The sequence below is a fragment of the Rhineura floridana genome, chromosome 9 (genome assembly GCF_030035675.1).
Source record: "Rhineura floridana isolate rRhiFlo1 chromosome 9, rRhiFlo1.hap2, whole genome shotgun sequence".
Lineage (NCBI taxonomy): Eukaryota > Metazoa > Chordata > Lepidosauria > Squamata > Rhineuridae > Rhineura > Rhineura floridana.
In genome coordinates, this window is record NC_084488.1 from 78602052 (window position 1) to 78614581 (window position 12530).

General features: G+C 40.0%; 1 protein-coding gene across 1 annotated transcript; it reads left to right on the forward strand.

The window, feature by feature from the left end:
• The first annotated feature begins 263 nt into the window (after positions 1-263).
• PGRMC2 (progesterone receptor membrane component 2) lies at positions 264-10971 on the forward strand. Its single transcript, XM_061585052.1, has 3 exons — positions 264-698; positions 7820-7975; positions 9851-10971. Exons 1-3 carry the CDS (start codon positions 329-331, stop codon positions 9946-9948), a joined length of 624 nt encoding a protein of 207 aa, XP_061441036.1. The 5' UTR covers positions 264-328; the 3' UTR covers positions 9949-10971.
• The last annotated feature ends 1559 nt before the right edge of the window (positions 10972-12530 follow it).

The following is a 12530-nucleotide window of genomic DNA, read 5'->3' on the forward strand; positions in this document are numbered from 1 at the left end:
CAGCATCCTGAGCGCGTCTGCCTAGTACCACGTGAGCGCGAAGAATTTGTGAGGGCAAAGGCGCCCCCCCCCATTCTCCCTGTATATTCCTCGCCCCCTCCTCCCAGAGAAACATTTCCCTAAGGTGGAAATCAGCCGTTGGGCAGCCGCGTGTGCCTGTTTCTCATTCGTTCTGCTAGGCGCGAGCTAGCGTGGGTGACGTGTCCCCGCCACCGGCCAATCGGAGCCGGGCAAGGAAGACTCAGAATGTACCCCGCCTGCGCCTCCCTCCCACCCTCCCCGTGTGGGGCGGAGCGGTTCCTTTCAGGCAGGCGCTGGCTGGGCAGTGATGGCGGACGATGGGGATGGGAAGCTAAGGACTGAACAAGGAGGCGGGGGTGGCAGCGGCGGTAGCCGTCCGGAGGAGACGGCGGCCGGGAACTGGCTCGGGGGTAGCGGGCTCGACATGCTGTTGAGCTTGGCGGTGTTGGCGATTGTGGCATTGGCGGCCTATCGTCTCTACAAGCGCTGGGGCAAAAGGAGCGGAGCGGGGGGCGCGGCGCAGCAGAGCCAGGCCGACTCCTTGCCCCGTATGAAGCGGCGGGACTTCACACTGGAGCAGCTGCGCGAATACGACGGCGCGCGCACGCCGCGCATCCTCCTGGCTGTCAACGGCAAAGTCTTCGACGTGACCAAAGGCAGCAAGTTCTACGGGCCCGGTGAGGGAAAAAAAGGGGGGAGAGGGGTGCTCCCTTCCTGATCCGGGCCCGTCCGGCTGGGGCGCGAAACGTGAATGCCTCCTGGGCTCTCCGGGCTGGGACAGACGTTGAGGGAAAAGGAGGGAATAACGCCCACCCAGTAGCAGGTATAAGGGGGAGGGGTAAGAGAGGGTACCTGGCTGGCTGCTTTACCTACCCGCGTGGGTAGCTAGCGTCAGAAGATCTCCTCTACCATAAGGTCTAGCTGCTTTATGTAAAGTCTTATTAACTCTCTAGTCCAGATGTCTCTAACCTTTTTGGGTCTTGGGCATATTTAGAAATCTTAGAAACTGTCATAGCAACCACAAAATTTATTTTATTTTTATTAAGCTTATATACCGCCCGACTAGCAAACAGCTCTCTGGGCGGTGAACATAAAAACATATACAATAATAAAATTACAGGATCTAATACAACAAGTATATAAAAGTACATCATCTAAAATAAAATTACAACATTTACTCAAATTAACTTAGATTAAAATGCCTCAGAGAAGAGAAAGGTTTTAACCTGGCGCCGAAAGGATAATAGTGTCGGCGCCAGGCGTACCTCCTCGGGGAGACTATTCCACAATTCGGGGGCCACCACTGAGAAGGCCCTAGATCACAGGGTGATTTTCTTCTGAAATTCTTTGCTCCGTTCCATTATCCAACGTATGTTTGCGATATGATCTCTGGTGCTTCTTCCCTTTCTAAATCCAGCTTGGACGTCTACCATTTCTTGCTCCATATATGGTAAGAGCCTTTGTTGTAGAATCTTGAGCGTTACTTTACTTGCATGGGATATTAAGGCAATAGTTCGATAATCACTGCATCCCCTGGGATCCCCTTTCTTCGGAAGTGGGATATATACTGAACGTTTCCAGTCTGTGGGCCATTGTTTAGTTTTCCATATATCTTGACAAAAGATTTGGACAGATTCAGTCTCAGTAGCTTGTAGCATACCCATTTCACAGAAGAAAAACTGATGAAGAATCCTCCCCTCCAAAACAAAAGGCCAAACGCTTACACACACTCCAAAACAATGTACAAAGAAGCAGACAACATCTCCACAAAAACAGGTAATCAATCCCCTTCCAACTAAACCAGAACACTCAAATTTTAAAATATACCAGAAAATAGAGGCCTTAGTGAGCATTAGGGAAAATATCTGAGGGTGCCGTGGTGCCCATGAGCACCACATCAAGCACCCAAATTCCAGTCCTAACCTTGTTTGCACTTGATTTAATTTCAGATATCTAGTCCCTTTTACCTGTGTATTTGTGCTTGTAGGGGTTGCCTGGAGTGAACAAGTTATCCTGGGCATGTTCACTTCCCAGATTTTAAGACATCCTGAGACTGCCCTGTTTCCTTTTATTTCTATTTATGCACATTTAATTCTCTGGAATTTGATCAACTGTTCTAACTAGAGAAATTTGCCAGCCTGTTGCAACAAGAGTTGAAATCCAGTGTCATTTTATTAAGACCTAATTGTTTTCTTTTTCTGCAAGATTCTCAACAATTGCACATAATTGTACTAGAATAGAGTTTAACATAAGTTGATGATGAGCTGCCCTAGTCCTAAGCACAAAGAAATACAGTCTAATTGATTTTTACCTGAACAAAGTTCTTGGCAGTTAGAGTAAAATTTGTCTTGTGTCTGGTTAGATTTGGGCTAATTTATATTTCAGTAGGTGGGAAATGTTTACTTGAGAGTAAGTCCTATTAAGTACATGGGATTTAAGCAGACTTGACCATTAAACATTATTTAGTATTTTTTTAAAAAATCATGAAATTGTAATAGGTTCACAGAGATCTTTAGTGAAGTACGTAGTAGGTAGTCAAGGAAAAATAGGACAAGAATTGAGTTAAAATTAATCAAGTTTGTATACATTTCTGGACAGTATTTCGGAAGACACCTACACAAGATCTTCAGCCTTCTGACACAGATGGGCCTCTAAATGAACTATGAATAAATGAGACATCCTTCATAAACTTGTCAATATAACACTGAAAGAAATGGTGACTTATAAACCTAAACTTTCTGACTGCAGCAAATCATAGGATTCTGAATCCAAAACAAAATAGGGACTGGTAAGCAAAATGTGATCACCCCATGTTGATGACGATTTTATTTCTTATAATTGGTCATATATCTTATATCTTTGTACAGCAAAGTAAAAGCACAGTACAAAGTACAGCAGACAACTCAGCACTAAATGATAAAAGTGCAAATTCTTCCATTCTTATTCTCCAAAGGCCTGCTGATACAAATAGGTCTTGAGTTGCCCTCTGTGGGGGGTCATGATCTCAGTAGGAAGGGCATTCCATACCCAGGCAAGACCATTGACAAGACCCTGTCTTGTGTGGTGATCCTCTGAGTCATTTCTTGAGGGCATCACAAGCTAGGTCTCCCCTGCAGATCTCAAAACATGAGTCAGTTGATAGTGGGAAAGAATCTCCTTCAGGTATTTGGGTCCTAAACTGTTTTTGTATGCTAGCACCATCTTGCATTGTGCTGAGTAGCACAATGCACTGGGAGCCAGTGCAGTGCTTTCAGAGTCCATGTAATGTGATCGTATCTTGCTTCTCTGCACAGTAGCATTCTGTACCAGCTGCACCTTCTAGAAAAACTTTAAGGAAAGCATATAGATTGTGCTGCAGTAGTCCAATCAGGAGTTATCAGAGTGTGGACAAATGCAGCTAGGATATCCCGGTCCAAGTACAGCTATAATTGGCCAATAAGCTGGAGCAGGGTGTGTTTAATTAATTTAATTTTAATTTAACTTAATTTGTATCCTGCTGTTCCTCCCAGTAGGAGCCCAGGGCAGGTGTAGGTACTCCTGGCCATGGTGGCCACATTTAGGAACACTCCCAGATGGCATACCTGTTATTTCAGGAGGAGTGCTATCCCATCCATAATGGGCTACTAACTCCCAGACCTGGGAACCACCTCCCCACAAAGGATTTGATAGAACACAAGAAGCCAAATTTATGCATTTTTTCACCTTGCTGATTTCAGTCAGGTTCATGCTTATGCTTTAGTCTGCCTTTGAAACCAGCATTGAAAAATGCTTAGCTCTGGCTAGATAGTGCCCTTTATTTGATATCGAAAATAATAAACAAAATATATCTAATTTGTCTCCCAGATCTTCTATACCTTTCATCAACATCCATTTTGGCTAGTTCCAGACATTTGTAATTGAACACTGTTGCATAATGAAGCATTATTTTTATTATTTAAAATTTACAAATTATAGAATTTGTTATCACAACAAGTATAACTTGCCCTGGGATCATTAATTTTATGAACTGAGAATTTGAGGGGGGGGGGAGAAATACTTCTTTCCCACCTGATGGCACGCTGGCATTCCTACCACAGGAGAACACAATCCACCAGAGGAGTTACATTTCCAGCATTTCAATCTAGTTTTAAGAATATCAAGTTTAAGCTTGATTTAAGTACCAATAAAGTACCAGTTTGTATTGTACCTCCCTTGCTGAGAGTCTTTTATAAAAACTGAGTTTAAAGACTGCCAGTGGGGGGAACCTTTACCCTGTGGGTCAGATTAAGCCTGGCACAGGTCTAAGTTTGACTTGGGAAGCCATTCTCCACAAACCATATGCACCTGCCCCACACCAAAGTGCCACGTCTATCTTTTCCAAGTTTGAAAAATATGGGTTTGTTGTTCTTTAATTTGCCAAGTCTTATTGTGGATGCTAATGGAAATAGTCATGGGCCCAAGTATAATGAAGCGTTTTGATTTTTTTTCATTCTAGCAAAGATATGGGCCCTGTTTGAAAGATTTGGGCATGCAAAGTGATTTTAAGCATAACTAGTGTCTTGCAAGGGACAATAGATGCATCAAGAGTGCATCTTCATTTGTCTTATTCCTGACTGTCTGACTGCAGTGTGTGGATTGCATTTGAGATGCACATACACTTCTACTATGTATTTCTATCAATTTGGGTTAGTTGGCTTTTCCCCACAAGTGGAATCGTGCCAACTTCCATATGTGGTGGTTGTTAGATTCACTCTTTTCCGGCATTAGTTTGCACACAAGAAATGACTCCTACAGTGCTTTCCTTTGAGTCTAGAATAGTTTTTTTAAGTGATCCTTTTAATAACTTGAAACATTGGTAGAATGTGTGGGGCCAAGGAGAAAAGTTGTAAAGAGACATGGAACAAAGTACAGTTCAAATCTTCAGCCTATGTGTCTGAGAATGGTTTAGAGGTGATTCATTAATGACATTTGTACCCATTAAAGCTACACAGGATTAATAGACCTGTATCACCAAAGTGCTATAGAAGTTGTGATGAGATTGGATGCTGCTGCCATGTGGTGGACAGTTGAAAACTTCTGGAAGTTAGTTTTTCTTAAACAGAACCGCCTTACCTAATCCAGAATTGTCTTTATTTAACATTTTTGAGGACACCTTAGATTGCATTCCCTATAGTACCCGTGTAAACATTGCCATGCTCACTGCAAAGTTGATGATATCTACACTGAAAGGGTCATTATATGGCTTTCATGGACAAACTCACATAATGAATTCACATTATTGCTAGGCAAATGAATATTAACAATTTCATTGAAAACCAGTACACACTCATAGCTCAACAAATAGTGTGTTGAAATACTGTTAAACCTTGTAAGTCCTGGTTGTATGTTCATATAATTGCACTACTGCTATCTCCTGGGCCTTACTATTTCTATTCCTGTATTTATCATCTTGTCATTGTCTTTATTGTGATTCCCCCTATATATTCACAGATACATTTTCCCTTTTATTATTGTTACTCTTACAAAAGTATGATTAAAAAGAGAAGGAATGGTGAGTTCTCTCCCTTTCTCCGTGGCTTTTGCTGCTTCTGCAAACACTTGGTGGGAGAGAGCTATATGAGGTGGACATGCAGAATAGTCTAGGACAGTCATCAGAGCAGGGGTAGGAAATGGTACTTGCTAGCAATGAATGGATTTGTGGAAGCTTACCTAACAGCGTGGTCCAATGCATGTTTACTCAGAAATAAGAACAACTTTCTAGTAACTCAGTTTAGGATTGCGGCTTGATTTAGGGGCAAAGGCTTCCTTTTTGAAATCATATATAAGACAATTCTATTTAAAGCCTTCTATCAAACACTTTGTTGTACAAAAATTAAAGGTAGCAATGTTGGCCCATAGGAAAAATGCCAAAATCTACATTATGGCAATACTTTAATTAGGCAATCCAAAATGTTACAAAAATTTAAAGATATTTTTGGAATTTTCCTTTCCCCATAATTGCATGCAGAAATGGGATCTGATTTAATCTAGTCACATTAGACCAGTAGAAATTCATTCTTCTTACAGATTCATGGCATACATAAGGAAATTTTAAACAAACATTTGGATATGATTCTACCAAAGTTGGGCTCGCTTGTACCAGTGCGAGAAAGTTTGTGTAGAATTAACTTTAGGTTGCTAACCCCAAAAACTGTCGTCCTAATCACAGAAAAAGATATAGACCTGTCCCCCTAAGAATCACTTGTGATGTTTCAGACTCTTCTCTAATTTTGTGTTTGTGTCTTTAGTTTGAGGATTACACTAAGATAGTTAGGTTGAGTTGGCTCCAATTAATGTGAAAATGTTTGCACAAGAACTTGCTTGTACAACAGAACTTCTCCTTATGCTCTCCCCTCCCCACAAATCTGCTCCAGAAAGGTGAGGGAACCTTCAGAAGAGATGTGGAAGTCCTTATATGAACAGGATTATGGTGGTGGTGGTGGTGGTGGTGATGATTAGTCACTTTCCTTGAAAAGCAAACCAAAGCAACTTACAGCAATAAACATTACAACAAATTATAACAAACCCATTAAAAACAACAAAAACACAACAACCTAAAAACATATCAATACAGGTAAAGACAGCTCTTGCAAGTTAATTTTGTTGCATACAACCCTTAGTGTCTGTGTTATTGTACTGATCGTTAGAGACTACTGTATGGATAACTTCTTGGTTTAGTTTTGTTTTTGTACAGTACTATAAACCATAGCCCTTAATAAAATTTTATCTCTATTAAACTAGAGTTGTGTTCAAATGTATTTCATTGTTCTAAACAATTACTTAATGGGGGGTCTATCCTCCAACCCCAAAACTAGAATAGTAAAATGATTTTCCAAGCATAGCAAGGCAAATCACATGCGGAAACACTTTTAAGCTCATGAATGTGAAAACGCTTCTGAATGTAAGCCTTGAGATGTGTATTTGCTTGAAATCTTAGTACTGCAATGTGGACAAATGTTACAGAAAGTTATTTTTCAAAACTTGGTTATAAATCATCTGTGTATTTACAGGTCGTATAAGTTCTACTGTGATGTGATCTTATAATTCCTGAAGCAGTTTCTTGATAGGCTTATATGAGCCAATTCAGCACAAATTGTTCATATACTATTTAATCAAAAGACTGTTATCATTCTGTGATGAATCTAATACCCTGTAACTTCTTTCAGTATAAGTGTGTAGTTAGTGTCTCCATTTGTTGAAATAAAAATATGAAGCTTATTTTCAGTACCTTGAATAAGCTGTACATTGTTTCCAAAAGCCATTTAGTGGTTGCCTGTTATGTAATCTTAAGATTCCTCTTATGTTGTTTCCAAAGGTTATGTTGATAAACGTTGGTTGTGTTGCCAAGTTCTGTTACAGTAATTTTTAATGACTGTCAATGTCTCTAGGTACCAAGAAAAATGCTTCATACTTGTTAAATTGTTTTGGGGATTGCAGAATATGCTAAAAGACTTTATATAAATACATCTGGTTTCTTTAACCCAATCAATTAATGTATCCTATGGCCTGTGTATTGTTTTGAGTTAGTGACCTGCTTTGCTAGCTTGGACATTTCACTTCATTTGAACAATGTTTTTTAGAGGAAAGTTCATGTTTGTGAATAGTTTGGCCAGATTTTAGGTTAAGTAATACTCTGCCCAGAACAAGCATGCAGTTTTATCTCTCTTAATCCTTAGCAACAATACATTTGGGGGTGGGGGATAACTTGAGAAAACTTCAATATTATTCTGAATGGATAATATGATTGAATATATGCGTTTGTGTTTTTTCCCACTTTCAGAGGGCCCTTATGGAATATTTGCTGGCAGAGATGCGTCAAGGGGACTAGCAACTTTCTGTCTAGACAAAGATGCACTTAGAGATGAATATGACGACTTATCGGACTTAAATGCTGTGCAAATGGAAAGTGTTAGAGAATGGGAAATGCAATTTAAAGGTAATCTTTTAATTGGAATATTCTTTTAAGTCAAATGGAAAATGAGTCAGCTGGGGGTGCTTTTAAGGATGTTTCTTAATTGCTGTACAGAAATTGATATCTTATTTATTATTTATTTAAAATATTTCTATAATAGGGCACTCAGGGCGGCTTACAAAAATAAAATCAAACACGTACATGATAAAATTGTAAACAATAAAATCACAAAAACATTAAAATACATAAAATACAATTAAAATACACAAAATACTATACACACACACACACATATATACATATATATAGGGAGTGGTACTAAAGGGGACTAAAAGGGTAAAATTTAACATAGAGGGCATAAAATCATAAAATCAATGTCAGGCTGTACCTTCAGTCCCTCCCAAAGGCTCTCCGGAACAAGATCATTTTCAGAAGTCTCCAGAAAACCATCAGGGAGGGAGCAGAGTGGACTTCTTGGGGTAGGGCGTTCCAAAGCTTGGGGGCCACAGCTGAAAAAGTTCTCTCCCGCGTGCCTGTCAGTCTAACGTCTTTCACTCCAGGCCCACAAAGGAGACCAGAGGCACATGATCTTAAATCCCGGGCAGGTACATATGGGCGTAAGCGGTCCCTCAGGTACATTGGTCCAAGACCATTTAGGGTTTTAAAGGTCAGAACCAGCACTTTGAATTGGACCCAGAAGCAAATTGGGAGCCAGTGGAGTTGATAAAGCACAGGGGTGATATGCTCCCTGCGTCGTGCTCCAGTTGACATTCTGGCTGCTGCATTTTGAACCAACAGTAATTTCCGAACCATATAATATCTTACTATAGTGCTAGTGATTTTCAGTTTTATTTCTTTGTCATTTATAGACCACTTACTATCAAATAGATCTTGAAGCAGTTTACGTTTTAAAAAGTCATAGTTCAAGCCTATAAACATTTGCTTAGTATGTGTAAGTATTGTGTATGTGTTTGTGTAAGCTATAGGATACAGTTACTAGGTTTCCATGGCTAGCATAACAGGGCCCCTCCTTTCCTCACAGTAATAAAAATATTAGATCAAATAAGGCATCAAGAGGATGTGAAGGCAGTTGGTTCTGACTATACAGTTGCCTCCCTAGCCTTTTGTTACTTTTGCTGCAAGCAAGATGGGAGCTGCTACTTTTTTTCTTGCAGTGGAAGCTCTTTTTCCTCATTTTCAGAGTACTATTGACTCTACTGGCTGGGGCTAAAGGGGTCCAAAGCCTCTGGAAGGCACCAGTTTGTCGAAGGATGGGATACATTGTGCCTGTGTAAAGGCCAGCATTGGTAGGAAGAGTTCCTGTTGTTCTGGGAATGATCACTAACAGCTGGGGCACCTCCAGAATTCCAAAATCACTATCCAATGAGTTGCTCATGGATTTTTCAGAGGACACAGTTCATTTGCAGCATTGTAGAATCATTCTTGAATTGAAGTTTGCTCAGCCACAACTCAGTCCTTGAAGCTCAGGAGGAAGTTACTGTGGCCTCTCAGCCAACCAGGGGAGGGTGATGGGGGAGGCAGTTGCCTCCACTCCCTGGAGACTCACTTAAGCTCTGGCACTCGTTGCTGTTGGATGAATGCAGTGGGCAAGTAAGGTTTCTGCCTATAGTGACAGCTGTCAAGAAGCCATTTGCATTTCAGGAAGACTAGCCTTTGCATTTTAGAAATTCTGTTTCCACCATATGAGGATATATTTTACACAAAAAAAGTTAAGGAATTAGCTTAGGTGTGTGCAATACAACCTTTTATCATGGGTATTAAATCACATTTTTTAAAATATTCTGTTCACTTAATGGGCTGAGGAGATATAAACATTTATATAAACATGTTTAATATAATATGCAGCTTTTGACTGTAATACCTACATGCCTTTTCTAGAAAAATATGACTATGTGGGTAGACTGCTAAAACCAGGAGAGGAACCATCAGAATATACAGATGAAGAAGATACCAAGGATCACACTAAACAGGAATGAACGTTGTAAATCACCAAAGTCAGGGGCCTTTGGAACTGCAATCTCTTATTCTCCATCACAGAATGCCGTGTCTTCGGGTACAGTTCATCTGCTGTGGAAAACAACTTGATAGGTTTTGTACAAGAACATCATCCTCTCAACAAAAAATTGATTACTAGGCATTCTTTGTGCTGCCAAATATATATTTTTTGTTGCAATTTGTAACTGTAATGTCTGTAAAGGCTTCATAAATGAAATGGGTGCAGGGATTGAAAATGCAAAGAAAAGTGTTCTTTTTAGCATGTTGAAGCCTTTGAACAGTTTGTTATTTACAAGCTTAAATGTTCCATATGCCATTTTTTTACTCCTTTGGCGCTAAATGGAAAACTTAGTTAAGGAATCCCAAGTAAATTTGTCTACTGAAAAGTAATAAAATGAGAATACTTCAACTAGTTTGTGGGCCATTGGTTTCCATGGCAGAAACCTACTTCATATCTCTGCAGATTACAGGGTTTCAAATAGATTCTCCTGAAGGATAGAGGAAAATATCTGCAGAAGCTATCAACTGAGACCTGCCTTCTATGCTTTTCCTTCCCACTCAATCAAATCGGAATAATTGTGCCTTATTTCAGCTTAGAGACTTGGATTGTTTTAAGGGAAACCCCCAAATGTGACATGAGTTGCTAAAAGCAGCATTGAGGACTGAAGTTAGAACATTCGGGTGACTGGAAAAAATTGATGTCATTCTGTATATAGAATGTAAAGGAATACTCAGTGTTACTGCCATATATATATGTTAATATACATGAACTTAATTAGCAGTGTAATGGCCAAATGCATTCCCCTTTTGTTTTTAAATGAATAAGCCCACTTCCCTTTTCAGTCCCCAGGGAGCTCCCTAAGCTTAAGGAGCCTAGGCTGATATCTTTGTGAAGTGAGGGGTGTGCATGGGTGTGGGTGCTCCAGTGTAAGAAATGGGAGGGATGGTTCCTGCAGATACTGTAAATATGAATACAATTTTAATAAAGCATGTAAAATACCAAATGTGCTGTCATACTTTATGTAGATGCTGTTAAGCTAGTATTGGTGGCCAGGACTCGCATGTGTATGAGAAAAAGAAATCTTGGAGATATTAAATATTTTTGCACAGCTATTAAATAAAGCTTTTCCCAGTTCACTTTTTATTTAGTCATCACACAATTCACAACAGAAATGTGACATTCAGGTACAATTCAGATGAATCTGTAATAAGAGCACACCAGTGGAATATAACAGTGGAACATATCTGTATGTAGAAATGCTTTGGCTTACCGATTTTCATTTAAGATTGTTCCTTTTCCTTGGCATATTAACAGCACAGCTTCTTTAGTCTTTGTCAATGTGGCAGGTAAAGCAAAACCCAGTAATTTTTTCTTGAAAGTGTCTCTTGTAAAACACTCATAAAAATAGTATTAAGCTACCATCGACAACCGACACTAACAAGGAAAACCATGCCATGCAATAAGACAACAGTGTGTCTTGCATGAAGAAAATTTAGCTGTGATCTTCAATCTTTGTTATCGCATGTTTAATAAGTCTCCTCCTCCTGTCCAAAATGACCAAACAGTTCTGGACCATGCTCAGGTTGGCTTGCGAGTAGAGATTGGTCGTAATGGTGTCTATAGAAATATTTTCTATATCTACTGTGCCCCCTTTTTTATGTGAACACACCGTTGTCCTTTAGTAATTTGAAAGTAAGCCTCCACTGATGAGCCACAGTTAAAACTCTTCCGCTGCAAAAATGTATTCCATAATTGAAATAATGCAGTCTGTTTTGAGAAATGAACAATTTGTGTTCTGACTTTTTTTTTTTAAATAAAGTGTTCTGTAGATACATTGTTAGTGTGCTGTATTTGTTATTATAAGTTTCTTTCAGGGAAACTGTGGGAAATGGAATGTTGGACTTAATCATTTTAAGTTCCCTATCTCCTCAGATGGATCAGTTTTTCCACTCACTCCAATAGGGCAGGGCTATGTAAATCAGCCTTGTAACTGCCATTCTGTGTGGGAGAGACGCCCCAAGTTTGGAGACATAACAATAACAAAGAGTGAACAATTCAGAAATGCTCACCTTCTTCATAGCACAGGGACTGCAACCCTCAACGGCAAAAACAACAGGCATGAGGCATCTTCCACCCCAAATAGCACTAGCTGAGAGCCAGAAACCATCACTTGCTTTCTCCATCAGTGAGAATTGCCCCTGCGGGGTAAGTAAGATACCCTCCACCCACTGTAGATCACAGTAAGACCAAAGTTTACCTCCTGTAGAGGGAGGACAAATGGGATGTTCCGAAATAACCCATTTGATTTGTGGTAGGGTTCCTTGCTGCAGCTCCCACTTAAATTGAGACTACTGGCTAAATGACACAACTTCTGAAGGCATATGGCTACAATCATGACCATATGACTGCCCTACTGACATCTGGAGCACTAACACTGAAACACAAGTGGAATGGGCAGTGAACCCTTCAGGCACAGAGGTAGATGCTTTGTTAACACAGAAATGCAGGCTTTGATCTACCTTGCTAGTGTAGCTTTGAAGATTTCTCACAATTTTTGGTGAA

Excerpts from the sequence above, each read along its gene's own strand:
- PGRMC2 (XM_061585052.1), top strand. The coding sequence starts at position 329 with ATGGCGGACGATGGGGATGGGAAGCTAAGGACTGAACAAGGAGGCGGG. Across the intron at positions 699-7,819 it reads CAGCAAGTTCTACGGGCCCG|AGGGCCCTTATGGAATATTT; the intron begins GTGAGGGAAAAA and ends TCCCACTTTCAG. Across the intron at positions 7,976-9,850 it reads ATGGGAAATGCAATTTAAAG|AAAAATATGACTATGTGGGT; the intron begins GTAATCTTTTAA and ends TGCCTTTTCTAG.